Source organism: Antedon mediterranea, chromosome 7 (assembly GCF_964355755.1).
Source record: "Antedon mediterranea chromosome 7, ecAntMedi1.1, whole genome shotgun sequence".
NCBI classification, from domain to species: Eukaryota; Metazoa; Echinodermata; class Crinoidea; order Comatulida; family Antedonidae; genus Antedon; species Antedon mediterranea.
The window spans coordinates 19858376-19876127 of record NC_092676.1 but is presented as its reverse complement, the minus strand read 5'-3'; the positions used below and the strand labels follow the sequence as shown (position 1 = coordinate 19876127).

Genomic DNA, 17752 nt, shown 5'->3' with positions numbered 1-17752 from the left:
CATAAACAACAACAAAATATGTACATAAAAAAACATGGGTTGGCCACGACTTGTCAGCACCTCCGGTGGGACACTACCCTGTGTATTAGGGTGGCCTTTCCACGTCGCCTTTCTACCTAGTAATTTTCAACCAGGTACTCATTTACAGCTGAGTGGACTGGGAGTTGTTCTTATCGAGAATTTGAACCCAGTTCCTTCTATATAATAGACAAAGTGTCTTAATAGTGATGTAGCCATAAGGAATAAAATGGTGTGGTGGTTGCAGGAAAAGGCCTCTGTGAAAAAGTGGTTAGGTTAAAACCTTACCAACCATACTGATGGCCACGGACCTCCTTAACCACTAAAATAAAAATATTTACCTGTTTCAAAGACTGCAAACTAATTGCTATATCATTGCTGGCAATTTGTGATATAATGAAGTCAAGTTGAGCCACAGTTAAATTAGGTTTCTGCAACCTTTAAAAAAAAACAAAAAACAGTATCAATTGATTAAAATTGATTGCTACAATCATCACTGATCCTTTAGTTGACCAAATTCCCTTACACTTTTAATTATTTTATTTATACTAATCAGTAGCTGTGATGTACTGGTGTAACCCCCTACTCATCTCAAAAGATGTTTCCTAGGTTATTTAAAGGGCACACGAGCTAGGTGTGTACACTGGACCTACAGTTCTTATCCAAGAAGACCTGTTCTACCATCAGAACCATGGAGCGAGTGAGCCTCGAACCCTTGCCGATGTTATGGCTACGTAATTACCGTTCCCCTGTCTTTACCGCTCGGCCACTCACTCTTATGTCATAAATGGTTTTCACTAGATCTCAGGACATACCTTCGTTCCGGTAGTTTAACAGCATCAGTCAACAGATCCTGTACATGGTCCATGTCTTCAAGCTGGGGAATGTTATCATTGGAATCTCCGTCGTTTAGGCCTAGACCATCAAGATCAAGTTTGAACACCTGTGGGACATTGGAGTTGCGGATGTTGCTAGATGTCTGCGAAGGTGCTGTGGAAGGCCGGTCGTTAGATGGTGCTCTGAAAATTAAAAATGTAACACATTGTTTTTTATTTATAATGTAATTCTTTTTAAAATCCTTTTTTTTTGTCTGATCAAGCCCATTTCTTGCATTACAAAATACCTATTACTGAAACAAACCAACTATACAAACTAGATAATACTTACCTTATATTTTATTTTTAACTTTCAATTAATACCAATTCAATTTTTACTATACTATATTTCATAATTTATTTTTAACTTGATACCATGGAAGTAGCCAACATTATTTATCATAGTACTGTTTCACGTCAACGCTGAAGAATAAAATGCTCTGGGGTATGCATGCAATGTGCAGGTTGATGGTGGGCAGGTCAGGCTAAAATCCTCCACCAAATCTAGCACAACACCCAAGAGGTGTTACAAATTTTATACCTTTATTTAACTACTGATACTAGAAAAACACATTCATAATCTCCAAAAAATAAAAAAGAGGAAAAGATATGAAAGAAAACCATAACCATTGACATAACACTAGTGTATCATGCTAATGCAGATAAGAATGAATAATAGAATAGCATTCATTATATTTAAACCATTATACCCTAGACTCCCAAACAGACTGCACTTCATTCAACCCTGTGAAACAAAACCTTGCATTTATCATCACTCAAGTATGCAATCTGGTTAAAAAGACTAGCAACTTCACTGAGATTTTCTCAAAGTAGGTTTATGATGAAACCCATTTTTTTTTTGCCATGGTAAAGTGTCAGTCAGTAGTTATGATATTTTAATGGTGTGACGATCTCAGTGAAGTAGCCGTTATCAATTGTCATGACAATTGATTAAGTTGCCATGACAACTGAGAGATGATGCAGCTATCATGAACCATGATAAAGCAGACACACCTGTTACTGCTACGCCGCCTTCCATGACTACAAAATTAAAATGATTGAAATGATGTTGACGTTATTATGAGATGAAGTTAGGAAACAAAGAGAAAAGTAGCACTGTGTGGTCATGTTACAAGTGCACAAAAATATATAGATTATCTGATAAAACTCATAGAAAATATGACACCTTTTGCCATGTTAGAAAATCTTTAGAATCTTTAAAGCCGATTTTCCACTAGGCGAATTTGTTCGCGCGAATCGAAGGCGTCAGCTAATACGCATGCGTAGAGAAGGATGTGGAAGATGTAAACATGAATACACATGCGTACAAGCTGGCGCTTTCGATTCGCGCGAACAAATTCGCCTAGTGGAAAATCGGCTTAAGATAAGGTAAGGAAAGAGTTAGTTTGACAATGAATACGATATATGATGGCACAGACGTAGAATAGCATTATAACTATGAAATGCATGATTTAAAAAATGATACTGTAATAAAACACTGACATGCAAATGAATGAATACTCTATACCATAATGAATGGCAAAATATTCTACTATTTAAAGGGGGTGTTGGTTTAAATAAATTAATTGAAAATAAACTAATAAACAAAAATACTGTATATCTTATTAAACAATGAACATTAAAAAAATATACACATTTACAATACAGTTCATATATTGTACTAATGTATAACTGAAAATAAAAATTGGTCAATAGAGTGCACCTGAAACTATATTTTATAATTTGTCTGACTTTATATTGGCCAGTCGAACAATCACAACATTAGTAATAGGGCAATGTAGTGTAGAGTATACTTACTGGAGAGAAGATTTCTTAACATCTTGTTTTGTTAGCTTTGATTCCTGTGATGGTGCTGTTTTAGGTGGAGCTGCAGACTTCACTTTCTTGCTTGATCGTTTGATCCTTTCTTCCAATAAGCTTACGTCCTTTTCATTCAACTAGAAAAAAAGACATAGATTCAATGTCACAGAAAGTTTTTGTTTGACCTACGTGTTTTACCACTACGGTCAACCTCTATTCAGGGGACACCTCTCTTAAGAGAACATTATCAGGACCCAACAAAGTGTTTGTATGTCAATAGTAACTTACTCTGCCAACCATTTTGTAGATACCCTCACCGACAATAGCATACGCTTGAACCAGCGTATTAAGCGCTGCAGAGCGTACGCTGTTGTCTCTATCACTGATCTGCACTGCAATATCCTTTAGCGCCTTCGGAGGACTTGGCTGACATACGTTGATTCCGTACAGGTCAATCAAGGTGCCTAATTCGTCGAGACACTCTGTTCGTTGTCTAGCATTCTTGGACTTAAGGCCGTCTATGATGAATTGGAAGATTTTACTGGCTGGGTAGATCTTTGTAATCGTCTTGATACAGTTTCGAACCATCTTACGGATATTCTCTTTATTTTCGCCAATCTAAATAAAAAGTATCAATCTCATTGAATATAAAATTTTACAATCAAACACTGTGTTAACAATGAATAAAAGTAATTAAAACAGCAATAAGTAATTTTAAAGCCCTGTCTACACTATCAAACTAGTTGGACAAAAAAAGTGTGATGTGCCCAAATATGGTAGTAATATGTTTAAATATGGTAGTGATATGGCATCATCATGTTCATATATGGGCACATCACAATTTAAGCCATTCTTAAATTTTCCTAGCACATAAATTCTCTATACTCGCCTTCAAAATAAGGTAGGGTAAGAATGCGTAAGCCTCATAATCATGCATACTATAGTCTTCATCTGCAAGCATGTTGAATAACACTTGCAAAAACTCCAATGCCTTAATGTTTACAGTGGTGTTTGTGTCAAAGAAACGCAGTGTTACCCACTTCAGGATAATGTCTAATGCCCCAATACTGGCCTCTTTACAAGATGAAACAGCCTAGAAAATAAAATAATAATGGTTAGTTTAAATATTATAATTGCCTAGGTAATGCAATCATTTCTGTTTAAAATTGTCTGTAAATGTGAATATCTTCCGTAAAACAACTTAAGTATATTTGGCTCACTTTAATTTTTTTGTTTGATATGATGAATATACAATACACTGTCATTCCCAATCAGGCATGTTTGAAATACATTGGCATTATAATGTTGAAGTGGACTGTATAAGCAAGGCAATCTAATCACAGGACACTAAGCTCGCCTTGCCAATATAGGAACGCATAACACCTCTTTGATCTTATATCTGGCTGCAACAAATACCAACAACACTGTACTATGTACAATACTGTGCCATGCAATGTCTGTTAAGGGGCTTGGAACTGCAGCCACAGACTGTTTGATCTACAGAGCTCAGCATCCTCCTGTTAGATTGCCTTAATATAAGCATATCTGGGCAAAGTAAGATCTGCACACAATGGAATCCCCTCACAATATTGCTATCAGAACCCAGTGAAAAGTGAGACCAATACAGTTACTGTTACAGGATCTGATAATAATATGTGTGGAGAATGTCCACTAAACTGCCAATCCTGAAGATGTCTATGATTTGCGAGCTAATCTTTTAACAAAGATGAGAGATTTCAAACTAAGAGAGCTAACACTGCCATTGAAAACATTGACACAAATAATAATGAAACTAATATAAAGTTGGAGCTACATGGCATACCTCTTTGAGAGTAGCAATAGCCGTAATGTGGTGCTTGAAGTCAGCATGAAAGAGGGAAGTAAACAGGGATGAGTTAACACATGGTTGCATCTGCTCTCTGAGCTGGTCTATGATCTCATCACGTGGTACATTGAAATTCCATTTTAACACCTATCATAGATAAATAAAAAGAAAATATTTCTTCTGTATTAAAGATTGTATTGTCCCCCTGAAAAAATATTTTTTTATTTTTATGCCATTTTATGTCACATTGTACAGTAGTAATATTCTCTTTGACCAAAAATTGGATTGAAAAAAAAAATGTATTTACCTGAAAAACATTTAAAGCTGCTAGCCAATTGGTTTTTGGTTGAATTTAACCATTTATTTTGTCATTTCATAAGTGAAAACATTTTTTTTTATACGGAAGTGATTAACTTGATTAAAACTACATACTGGTAGTAATATATAATATTTTTTAATGTGTGCCAAGAATTACATGACATGTACCTTTAGATTATCCTCATCTCTGAATCTTTTATCTTTTAAGTTGTTGAGGATAACAGGTGGTCCAACATCTTCTTCCTCCTGTTTTTTGCTAGATTTTGTTGCCTACAAAATAAATAACCAGAAATGATGATTACAAATCTGATTAAAAAACTCTAATATAATCTGGATTCATACAGGTGTATCCCTTATTTTCCTGTCGTCTATAGAAAAAAAATATTTATAATATAATACAGTAAAGACCCTACTTTAGGACGCTCCTATTAATTAGGACGACATTTTCCCATGCAAAAAAACAAGAGGAAATATATGTTTAAACACTACAGCTAACCTCTATTCAGAGACACACCCTTAATAAGAGAACGCTTTGTTTGGACCTCAATGTGTCTCTTCAATTCTATAGTAATCATGTACATAATAGTATGAATGGTAAAGATGAGTCAAATATTGAATTCCTCATCTATTTTCAATCGCTGGCCAGCTTCACCCCACTTTTTAAAATAAATACTCCAAAGAAAGAAACTGTACTATATGTAAATACTTGTTAATAGATTTCAAAATGTTACTGCACTGTGTATTTTAAAAAGAAATAAAAGTTAGTAGGCATCTCTAACAATTTCATTACAAAGTACTACAATGCTCTATGAAACGATACTGAAATTACAAATATATCAATATTAGTATTACTACATAATGTTATTAATAAATACAAAAGAGATAACGATGATATAGCATAATAAATATGAACAACAGTTTGGTTAAACTTTCATTTATGGCATGGCTGTTGTACTGGGTACTTGTTTGAACAGTTCACAACTTTGCTGTTTAGAAATTGCCTATTAATGTGCACTTATTTGAAAAATGCTTACTTCAAAATAGAGTCAAAATATACCAGAACACCTGACACCATAATAACAAGCAGTAATTGACTTATGTACCAGCAAATTAATGTGTTAGTATGAACGGATAGGTTAGGTATAATAAAATAATTATCAAAATATACTATTTATGAATGCAGTTTATTACTTGGAATTATAAATTGAAATGCTTCACGATTTTAGAATTGATAAAAGACCTACTATGGGGGTGCAATAATGATGTACCGGATTAGTTTGGAAGCCTAAATGTTATAGTTTGAAATGATCTAATACATCACTTTAAATATTTTCTAAAATTGTTATAATAACCATATGCACTATTAAATGTATAATGAAATATTCCATATTAGAAATATAGAAAGGATTAGTGTTTAAAAAATAAAAATATGGTATTAATACTAATAATTAATATCATAAATGGGTGATGGCTGTGACTATACAGTGCTAATGTCAATACCATCCTACCTTTCCCTTGGTCAGTTTAGATTTCTTGTTGGTAGCAGCAGGGGGAGGGACAGCTGATGCAGGGGGTGGGGCAGCTGCTGCAGGAGGGGGATCCGGCTGGTTACTGCTTGCTTCAGCCTATTAATAATAAGTATTTGTAACAACATACAGTAGTTTGGAACGATCAGAAGAAATATGGTAAATGTGGGGTGACCTCAAACCTTTGCTTTATGATGTAATTGTTTATATTAAATTAATAAATACTAGAGTTTTACACATTAATTTTAAACGGTTTTATGCTCAGAAAATTAGTGATCATAAAGAATTAATGTTAAAACACTGATTAAACAATTACCTCTTTTTTAAGCTATTACATTAAGATTTACGATAATTTATTTTAACAGTATACTACATTTAATAGATATTGAAGACAACTTGATTTCCTATAAAATACTAACATCACAGATCTACATATTCACTTATACAGTACTTCCATTTAGAGACCAGATATTACCTTTGACCTCAGTTTCTTTGACGATGACTTAAGTCCAAATTTCCCAGACTGACCAAATAAGTCGAAAAACAAAAGATAACAAACCGAAAAGAATGTAAAAGAAAAGTAGAGAATAAGTAAAATTAAAAGAATGGTAGATCAAAGAAATAAATGAAAAGAAAGAAAGATATTTTAGCCAAATTAAAAAAAATAACACATCTATAATGTTTTTAGAATATATTATTTAAATACCTTGGCAACCTATTACAAAAAGTTTAAAGGGGGATTCTGGGTTTAAAATTGCTTTTAAATATCGTTTATTTATTAAATAAAAAATATTATAACAATATAGACATGTCAGAATGAAGAAGTAATAACGAGAAATTAAAAAAATTAAATTTCATATACATTTTAGGGTAAATTCATGGAAAGTCTGTTTTTCAGCAGCTTAGGGAAGCTCATTAATATTCATGAGATATTCACAAAATCACGTCATCAGTGGATTCCAAACTCGCGACGTCAAGCTTGTACGTTGTGTTCTCTCTCCTCTGTCAAACGACGACCACCCGATCATTGTGAAATACATTTTTTGTAGATTTGCTAAGAAGCTAGGCCTAAAGTGTAATAATAACAGTAGTAGCATATATTTATTTGACATTTAATGAAATACAAAATTTAGTACAGATTACGGAGTCATAAATTATACTATTTTTATACCTCGAATTAATAGTACAGATCGTATATCGGCTTCACGTACTAGGCTAGGCCTAGACTAAATCATTTTATTCATGCCGGGGTGAGAGCCATTTCTGACTAGGGATTCCATGCCACGATGGCCATCATTCATGGGCCTAGCTAGCCTATTACTAAACGATTGGCCCATAAATAACAAAACTCAGTGGATTCCAAACCCATCCTATCAACCAAACTCCTAAACAATCTAAACCTAAAACGTTCTACAAAAATCGGCTGTAAATATTGAGGCAAAACAAGGTCCGATCGCCGTCCGCACGTATGGTCTAATAAGTAGGCCTAGTTTACTCTCCAAAAAATCGTATACTGCATCAAGCAAGTAGACCGGTAGTAGGAAGGAGACCTAGCCTAGCCTAGCCGATCCGGCCCAGTTAAAAATTGAGCTAGCTAGTGTAGTAGACCCTATGCGAATTGATACTACCAGGCCTTTTACTATAGGCTACACTTGTTAATATTAGCAATACTGTACTTATGTTTACAAATATTCCAACTCTCTCATTCGAGCTATATTATCTATACCATTCCGGTAGGTTGAGAGTCGACCTTCAATCAAATACTGTACATCGTTGTTCATGTTGTGATATAGACGGGGTATACTCGACCCGACCAGTTTGGTATTGTATACTGTATCTGCTTATCACGTGACGATGCCAGGCATGGGCAGAGAGAGCACGTGTATCGTCGTCTCGCTCTCCTCGCTCAGCAGGAATGTATACGTTACGCTTCATTGATTTTGAAGGCTTTCCCTAAGTCAGTGCGAAAATCGGCAAACGTAAAGTGCAAACTTATCTAATTTTTCACTGTTTTGATGGATTTTCATAGAAAATTGATTTTATAAATGGGAAGACCGACTAAAATTACATCAGATAAGTATAATTTTACAAAAGTAATTGATATGGTTATTGATAACGAGTCGTCGGAAGATTGACCATTTCACGAATTTCGTATTCTGTAACCACAGTGTGATTTTGCCGTAGCTGCACTTGTAATCTGGCCTCATTTCACAGCCTTAGTTCTGCTTCACTGGGCGCTTATATAAATTGAAACTTTTACCGTTCAAGAGACAAACAAATATATTTTACATTTTTTACTATTCATTTTAAACCCGGAACCCCCCTTTAATACTTAAAAAAAAGAGTTAAATGATTTAAAATTGCATTCATAAACGTTCAATAAAAACCACTTTACTTTCCTTTTTGTGTTTTAAAATTATACCAAGAAAAAGTCACTTGTAGTATGCAAATTAGACTCTTTTAAGGTAGTTTATGTCTTCTAAACAAGACACATGCTTACATACAGTACAATACTATAAATAGTAATGAGTAATAATATAGTACAATTTCACAGGTAACCCTGTAATGTCACACTAATTTGCATAGTTAAGCTAATTTGCATATCATCGGGATGAGTGACAGAGATGTGATGCTCAAACTTTGATCTCCTTATATATGACCATTTAAAAAAGAAAAGATAGATTGCCAAGCCTATAGGTAAAAAAGAAACCTACTATAACATTTTCAGTTACTAAAAAGTTATTAAAAAACTAAATTTTAAATGGTCACCAGGAGGAATTAGGTATCAATTTTTCTTTACTAGCCATAAATTGAAATTCTTAAAATGAATACAGTTTATCTGTGAAAGATGTGCCATGCTCTTACCTTAGGTTTGCTAGCAGACTTCTTTTTTGTGGTTGTTGTTGGGGCGGTGGTTGTCTCAACTGGTGAAGTGTCGGTGGAAGAGGATTCAGTCTTAAGTGATGGACAGATAGATAGATAAAAAGGTATACACATCAACGGAACAGCAAATGGGGAAAGAATACCATTAAAAGGAATGGGTGAAAAATCAGTGCAAATATAAAATTAAAAAAAAAATAAATCAAGCTAATTGTTTTTGGCTCTATGTTTTAATAATAAAATTGAAAAAAAAATAAGTGTGAAATATATTGCAATTTAAATATAAAATCAGATATAAAATATATTTGGGTGTAACAGACTAGTGAATTCAGGAGTACACATTATGGTCACCATTGACTGAATGAAATTCATATAATCATGAAATTAAAATAATTAATTTGCAATTTAGCAATACCACTTGGCAAAGAGTTTTGGAGCAAAACTTAGTTGGAACAATTAAAGGAAGATTTTTGAAAAAAAAACACAACAAAAATGTACTTTACTGAATCTAATCTTACCTTAGCTGGAGCCGTTTTGGGTCTTTTCTTTTCCTCTGCTGCCTTGATTTTCTTGGCTTTTCCTGGTTTCTCAGGTTTGGCTGGTATGTTTGGTCGCTGTTTTTCTAAAATTTGCATTACTTGTGTTTTTGAGGATGGCTAAAATAAGGAAAATCAAGATTGATAGTAAATAATAATAATTAAAAAAAATAATAACAATAATGATAATCACAAGTATAATATCCTAAATTAATAAGACTACCTTTCTTTGCTTCCTAGTGAGGTATATAAGAGGACAACCACAAAGTACTGTGCAAGTATTTTGGGAAATAAACTAACATTAATTAAACATAATTTACCTTTAATTTATTGGTCATTTTGACGCATTTCTCGTATGATATATGCATCATGAACAACGGCAGGACGCCCTGAGCTTTTTTGCGTACATCTGGATTACGATCTTCCAATGCAGCGTACAGTATTGGCACAGAGAGGGCTAGGTCTGATGGTAACGTGTGGTACTTGGCAAGCTTCTCTTCTAACCAGCCAAACACCTAAGCAAACAACCAAACAAATGAGTCAATAACTAAAGAGAGATGGAAATCTGGAAAATTAGACACTATAACTATCTGCCTCCTTTGTAACAATATGTAGTTCATTGCAACTCAACAACTGGGTTAAATATGACCAAAAGAAATTGGAAAAGATAATAAATAAATGACAGATAGTAACTTACTTCCATACGTAGAAATGGACTCTCTTTAGCTAAGACTGTATTTAGCAGCTCATCTTCAATAAAGGGAGCTAGGCCAACCTGCTCCTCCCAAGCAGACAGGGCTGTGATGCTTGCTGCTCTAACAGAGGCCTAGAAAAAAGTACACATAGTATATGTATACATCCTATCCTATAGAAAAATGATCATATCAAAATATAATTTTAGATTGAGAGGTCACTTACTTTACTGTCACAGTTGAGCATAAGCAGCCCAGGAACCAGTGTCCGGACATGTACCTTGACGGCTGGGCCGATAGCATGGGCTAGTTGTGTACATATATTGGCAGTGTTGGTAGACTGACCAAAAAAACAAACAAAAAACAGTACAATATTTAGCTTCAAAAACTTTATAGATTAACTTGTTTTCCATCCCCTATCTTGTACAAAACTATGTATACTTTATATCCACAAATAAACTTAATAAAAATAGAAATTCTTACAAGAATTTTGTTTGTGTCACTAAGTCTGGGTTTTAAAGCTGTTGGCAATTCTCCAAGGTTTGATGTAATAAACTTATTACCGTTTAATATAGTTTGAACCTGTAAAAAAAAAAAATAATAATAAGTGAATCAAGTACTACAAAAATCTCAATTGTAATTGTTTCAAAACAAATGAAATTTTAATATTCTAAAATGATCTTACTCTCTCTAATCCTTGACCTCTGACCTTCCATTTCGAATCTCCTAATTCCTCTATCAAAGCAGATGTAATCTGATCGGAAATGTCGACTCGTGGAACAAGATCCTGAATACTAGGAGCAGCACCGCCGCCAACGTCACCAACGTCCTCATCTCCATCGTCTTCACCATCATCACCATCCACATCATCAGTTTTCTCTTCCTTCTTGACTCCTCTGAAAGGAGCTGGTGGGCTGGTGCCAGTAACCTGGTTTGAAGAACATGCTCATTAAAATATAGTTATCATTGATATTACTCAAGATTCAATTTCTTGTCACATAACATAACATACATGACATTTGTTTTCCTGAGCTTAGAAACATAGATACAATACAATTTAAAACACAATATAAAAACGTAACACCTTAAATAATTATCTTGAAAATTGTACATTGTATAGATGACAAGCATATGGGAAAAAACCGGTTGGTTTTAACTTTGCATTGCCAAATTTTATTAAAACTTACAATACTATTTAATTACTCTACAACAAGGCCAGAAAAGGCTCTGTCTAAACTTTAAAACATCACACTTATTTTGGTCAAACTAATTTGATAGTGCAGACAGTGCTTTAGTTGTTTGGACAAAAGATTTATATTAGCACAGTGTGACATGTGATGTACTAATTTATATCAGGTAGCCTACAGTACTGATGTGTAGTTGATATCAACAAGTTAATGTCTTTATGTATAATGTGTCCTGCATTATTTATGTAATTCTTCAAGTCTATACGGTTGTTTTTACATGTACATATGATAACAAATTAAATCTGAATTTTATAGAGATATATATTCTTATAAAACAAATTTACCTTTTGGAACTCAGTATCTATTTGAGCCAACAGGGCTGGTTTCTCATCTTCAAACAGCATTCTAAGTGGTGCACCCATGTACATATACATCACACCTACTGTAGATATAGCAGACGTTCTGATTGCTGGGTTTGTCGCTACCAAAGCCTTCTTGATGTATGATATGAAATTCTTTACTTTTATTCTGAAATAGTAATAGTCATCACATTTTACCTTATGTATTTAGGCACATGTGGCCAAGGATTACCAATAGCAAATTAATCACTCTCCTATCAGATAGGTGGTAATCCCTGTGATACAGGGCTATTTTGTGAACCAGTTCACCGGGTTAACTCGTCTCGAATAATAAACTGGGTTCTTTAAAGTGTATACAGACAAATTGTCTAGATTGGACCTACAGTTTACTGTCCTTATCCGAGAAGACTTGTTCCACCACCAGAACTAGAAGCGAGTCAACCTCGAATTAATGCCGACATTATTAGCTATTTGGGTAAGGTACACAGTTCATTGCCTTATCCGCTTGGCCATTTGACTTGCTAAATGACACCTGCCTCAGAGTTTAAACAAACTTGCTAAATGGACACTAGTATGAAATGATAATTTAAAGAACACTTACGCAGTAAAGCCAAATTCTTGTATTGCCTGTGTGAACCAGTTAATAGTCTCTGATTGGTTCTTTGGGTTTTTCTGACTGTCAAAAGCATATGATATAGCCTATAAAAAAAAAACACAATGAAAATAAACTGTAAATTGTTATTAAACCGTAGAACTCTATTAAGGGAACACCTTATGGACCAAATAAAGTGTTTCATTTCATTTCATTTATTCCACATTTATTTAGTCATCAATTACAGACACCTGATGTTGCTCTCATTTTCCCGTATTGTACTAATGCTGTACTGATCAAGCTCTGGAGATCAAAAGGTTTATCTGTGGCTGTGACACAAACATTTCCATGCCCCTTAACAGACACCGTGCCCCATGGAGAATCGGTACTGTTGGTATTTGTTGCAGCCAGACATAACATCAAAGGACTGTTACAAGTTCTTATCTTGGCAAGTCAAGCTCAGTGTCCTGTTGTTAGATTGTCTTGATCAAACTAACCTCAAGTGCAACAAACTGTAGTCCACATGCTTCCGCCATTGAGGTCATTGTTTCCTTGGCAGTTGCAGACTGTTTGATGTCACCTATCTTCTCTACAATTCCTCCAATACACACTCCTGCAGATGTTCTACTAAACTTCCCTTTTTCCGCTAGAATTCCAATCAATGCAAATTTGGCTTTCAAAACCTGAAAGAAGATGATACCATTTCATAAAAGGTGAATATTGTTTCTCTTTTTATATGCATCCTACATTGTGCTTACCAACTTAGAATCATTAGAGGCTTAGGGAGTGTAGTTGAAAGAGTAGTGAGTTATAACCCTGATACTACGTCAGTATTGAACCCAGGACTTCGGGATTTAAAGGAAAAACATGTTAACCACAAAGCTATGGCTATTTTTTATTTATTTTATCTCTTTAGGCAATGTGGCCAAGGATTACCAATAGTGATTTAATCAGATAGGTGGTAATCCCCCTGATACAGGGGCTATTGTGTAAACCAGTTCACCGGGGTAACCCCCTACTCTTTTTGAATAATGAACTGGGTTCTTTAAAGTACACACAGGTTATAACTGTGTACACTGGACCTACGGTTTATAGTCCTTATCCGAGAAGACTTGTTCCACCACCAGAACTAGGAGCGAGTCGGCCTCGAACCCTTGTCGATGTTGTTGGCTTTTTAGGTACGGTAAACGGCGCCCCTGCCTTAACCGCTCGGCAATATGACTCGCTTACTACTACTTGAAATGTAACTATGGTACAAACATTGGTTTTGAATAATGTTGAAAATAATGTATAATATAGGTATAACCATGCACTTTTCTTATTGACAGTGGTCACATAACAAGTTTGTAATTTATATACAAATATGTATAAATTATTATTATTTTACCTGAAAGTTGGCATCTTTGTAGCCTGGTTTCTTTGCCGTTAGTCTCACGTACAACTGACAATCAATATCTTTTTTTTCCATGTTGTGAATTTTCTACAATGGAAAAATAACATTTTATATTGAATTGTAGTTTTATAGATTATTGCATTGTGCAGACATCTGTATTCTTCAAAATCAAACAAGTTAAAACTGCCTCAATATAAATTTATTAATACAACAGTTTTGAGCATATCCCATCATCAGGTAACAAAGGATAACATACATCAGTCACAAAATTACATAAAACTGATTGATATATGTACTTTTCAATGTAGTTTATCATTATCCTGATTTCCCTTATAGAGGTTTAGCCATAGTATTTAAACATATATAACACCTAGTTTGTTTCACAAGTGTCTCTTAATAGGGGTGTCCCAAAAGAGGAGTTTTACTGTAGACATTAATTTCTTATGAAAGTTAACAAGTACATACTGTTGTTAGTTCTTCCATCCCTGCTAGTCTTTCTTTCCAGTTGGCATGTGCCAGTTGTTGAAGCATTGATGCAGGTAATGCATCTGCTGCCTTCTCATCAACATCTTCAGGCTAGTAAAAACAAATATATATTTGTAAAGCTCTGTTCACACTCTCACACTTTATGTGACAAAGATATGTGTCCATAGATGGACATGATGATGTCATATCACTACCATATTTGGGCACATCACACTTTTTTTTTGGTCAAATTAGTTTGATAGTGTAGACAGAGCTTAACTAAACAAAGCTTTGCCCTACGACAAAAACATCAACCCAAAATTCATTCATGTGCACTGGAACTGTTTATGACATCACTGAATTCAAGATCAAGGGTACATAAAATATTTGAATGCTCCTATCAACTAGTATGTGATGGTGCTAAATGAATATTGAAGAACAAATAAAAAATGTTACCGAGTAGGCTGGTTCCATTTTCTTTTCCGATTCTTCACTGGCTTTTGTTTTCTTCTTTGATTTAGTTGCTTTTCCTGCTGAAGAAGCTGACGCTGGTCTGGTCTTGGCCTAAAAAGAAAAAGGTGATACCGTTGAAGAATAGACCTCTCAACATGGGTCCAGTATACATATACAGCATATATGTGTACACTGTCCCAATTAAGCTCTGTCTACACTCTCAAACTAGTTTGACAAAAAAGTACCATATATGGTAGTGATATGACATCATCATGCTCATTGGGCACATCACATTTCTTCTGTCACATACAGTTTGATAGTGTAGACAGAGCTTTAATAACATATACACATTATATTTTAAAGTTCAGAAATTTCAAGTTAGGGTAAGGTTTTCTCCTGGTGAACTGATCATGGTTGGAAATACTACAAGTTGCTGCCATAAGCCTGTGGACGAACCAATCTAGTGGAATAATCAGGCTTTTATAAAGCCTCTCAATATTTCATTTTGGTTGGGACTTCTGCAATGGGTGCCATACAACTATGTAGTATTGCAATACCTTAGCTGGTTTAGCTTTAGAAGGTCCGGCAGACTTTGCTGGTGCTGCAGCAGCAGCTGGCTTGGTTGGTTCCTTTGCTGCTGGCTTCTCTTTTTTCTTTTTGCCACCACCTGTAGCAAGCTCAACATTCTCACAACATTCTTTTATCTATAATACGAAAAATGTAGTGTGACCAACGAGTACTTACAAAATTGGTGATTTTTAAACTATATAAGTTATATTATAAAACTTATTAAATTATACATTAAGTGAGTGGCCGAGCGGTTAAGACAGTGGAACTGTAATTACAGCAAGGGTAAACAAGTAGAACAAGTCTTCTCAGATAAGGACTACAAACCGTAGGTCCAGTGTACACATCTAGCTCATGTGAATCTAATACATCTTTCGAAACGAGTAGGGGCTTACCCCAGTGTACACACAGCCACTGATCATAACTTGGCCCTCTGGGAGACCAGTCTTTGACTGAAGAGGTTACTCAGCACAAATAAATAACAAATTCAAGTAGCACCATTTATAAATGGTTTCAATAAACATACTTACCTTATCCTGCTTAATCTTGTCTAGATCAGAAATAAACGGCATCAGATGTTTCTCGCCAACAACTTTCATAGCGGTTCCAAGCGAGAGGGCGACGGCATCTCGTACCTCTGGTGAAGTATCACCAATTTTCTTTAAAAAAAAAAACCCAACAAACATAAGTATACTGACTAAAGAGAAGAAATATATTGCCTATACGTTATTACTATACTTGACTGGCGGTATTGAGACGGATGAGATGAAGGGACATAATTACCATTGGCTCATTCTCAAGCTCTGTCAACACTATCAAACTTTATGTGACAAAAAATGTGATGTGCCTATAAATGGACATGACCATATTTGTGTATATCACTACCATATTTGGGCATATCACACTTTTTTTTTGTCAAACTAGTTTGATAGTGTAAACAGAGCTTAAAACACACTTTAACATTAATATAAACTATAAAAAGATGTCTGGGTCTACAATCATTCTCCACTAACATGTAACAGGGTCATTTACATTACGGTAAATATGTTAAACATCACACAAGGACTGGGTAGAAAACAACGATATGACAATACTCAAGAAAATTTTATACTATGTGATAAATTGTACTTCCTACCTTGACAAGTGCTACAGATAGGGGTTTGAGTACACTCTTAGGCAAAGTGGCTTGAGTACAATGCCTTATAGCACGTGCAAGGAATGTAGCTGTCTCAGACCTTACAGATGGGTTTTTGCTGTCCAGAGCTGCCAACACGTCTTCAATTATGCTTTGTAAAGTAGTCTGTTAAAGAAAAATGTTTTGTTAGCTTCCGTTTACAATTTTAAAAATATTCTGAAACTTTAGAATTGCAATTTGAACCAAAACGCAAACGATTTTGTTTTTACATTTTCAGATGGTAAAAAATGTTTACTTACGGTTAAAAATATGGCATCTATAGCATCTCTCAATGCAGCTACTACCATGACTTTCTTCTCTTTAAATTTTTCTAATATTGCACCAACACACTAAATATAGATAAAAACTTAATTATTCATTTATTTTCATTCATATCATATTATAATTATCCTTTTTACCATCTTCATGGTTACATAGCTAAAACGGACAATTGGACCGAATTAACTTAAAAATCAATAATTTGATAACAGTAAAACAAACAGAAAAGCTTACCGCAACAGCAAATGGGTTGAATTTCTTTCGAAGTCCAATTGCCAGACCGCAAAGGCATTTAGTTGCTACGGTTACGATCATTACATTAGTGTCTTTACTAAGCACCTGAAAATAAAAATAGCATATTATTTTCGTATAATTTGTTGATTTTGTGATTAGGATTTTAGAGTTTTTCAAAACCCCAAAAGTCCAGCTATATTTACTGCCACAGAACCACATTTATTTATTCCATACCTTTTTCAAAACTCGCACAAGTTCCGCAAAATCACCTGGCTCTATTTTAGGGCTTGTTGCTAATGGCAACAAATTGTCAAGGACCTCTTTTCTGGTTTGCCATTTTTTGGCTTCCTGTAAAAACAAATAAAAGCAGTGTTTAAAAAAAAAACAAATAAACATTATTACATGCTACAAATATTTTACAGTATAACCATTCCTTTTGGGCATTTTCCCTGTAAAATGAATACAACACAATATAGTACGGCCAACCTCTATTCAGAGGAGACCATTATTAAGGGACACTTCAAGACCCGTTATTAGGGGCTCTAACTGTAACTATAT

At 34.5% G+C, this 17752-nt stretch overlaps 1 protein-coding gene across 6 annotated transcripts in view; it reads right to left on the bottom strand.

Moving 5' to 3' along the window:
* Positions 1 to 17752, bottom strand: part of LOC140054939 (cytoskeleton-associated protein 5-like) — a 44051-nt gene that overhangs the window by 14217 nt on the left and 12082 nt on the right. For 5 of the 6 annotated variants that reach the window (XM_072100072.1, XM_072100076.1, XM_072100077.1 and 2 more), the window contains exons 8-34: positions 17429 to 17542; positions 17195 to 17299; positions 16942 to 17031; positions 16643 to 16807; positions 16038 to 16166; positions 15498 to 15644; positions 14944 to 15051; positions 14488 to 14598; positions 14017 to 14109; positions 13127 to 13312; positions 12639 to 12736; positions 12023 to 12206; positions 11177 to 11419; positions 10975 to 11073; positions 10718 to 10831; positions 10497 to 10625; positions 10120 to 10314; positions 9782 to 9919; positions 9249 to 9338; positions 6366 to 6482; positions 5026 to 5127; positions 4537 to 4686; positions 3604 to 3807; positions 3003 to 3332; positions 2712 to 2851; positions 834 to 1037; positions 360 to 456 (exon numbers count right to left, since the gene is read on the bottom strand). In XM_072100072.1, the coding sequence (XP_071956173.1) occupies positions 360 to 456; positions 834 to 1037; positions 2712 to 2851; positions 3003 to 3332; positions 3604 to 3807; positions 4537 to 4686; positions 5026 to 5127; positions 6366 to 6482; positions 9249 to 9338; positions 9782 to 9919; positions 10120 to 10314; positions 10497 to 10625; positions 10718 to 10831; positions 10975 to 11073; positions 11177 to 11419; positions 12023 to 12206; positions 12639 to 12736; positions 13127 to 13312; positions 14017 to 14109; positions 14488 to 14598; positions 14944 to 15051; positions 15498 to 15644; positions 16038 to 16166; positions 16643 to 16807; positions 16942 to 17031; positions 17195 to 17299; positions 17429 to 17542 (3882 nt within the window). The remainder of the gene's footprint in view (positions 1 to 359; positions 457 to 833; positions 1038 to 2711; positions 2852 to 3002; positions 3333 to 3603; positions 3808 to 4536; positions 4687 to 5025; positions 5128 to 6365; positions 6483 to 9248; positions 9339 to 9781; positions 9920 to 10119; positions 10315 to 10496; positions 10626 to 10717; positions 10832 to 10974; positions 11074 to 11176; positions 11420 to 12022; positions 12207 to 12638; positions 12737 to 13126; positions 13313 to 14016; positions 14110 to 14487; positions 14599 to 14943; positions 15052 to 15497; positions 15645 to 16037; positions 16167 to 16642; positions 16808 to 16941; positions 17032 to 17194; positions 17300 to 17428; positions 17543 to 17752) is intronic. The other variant, XM_072100079.1, reaches the window with a different exon arrangement.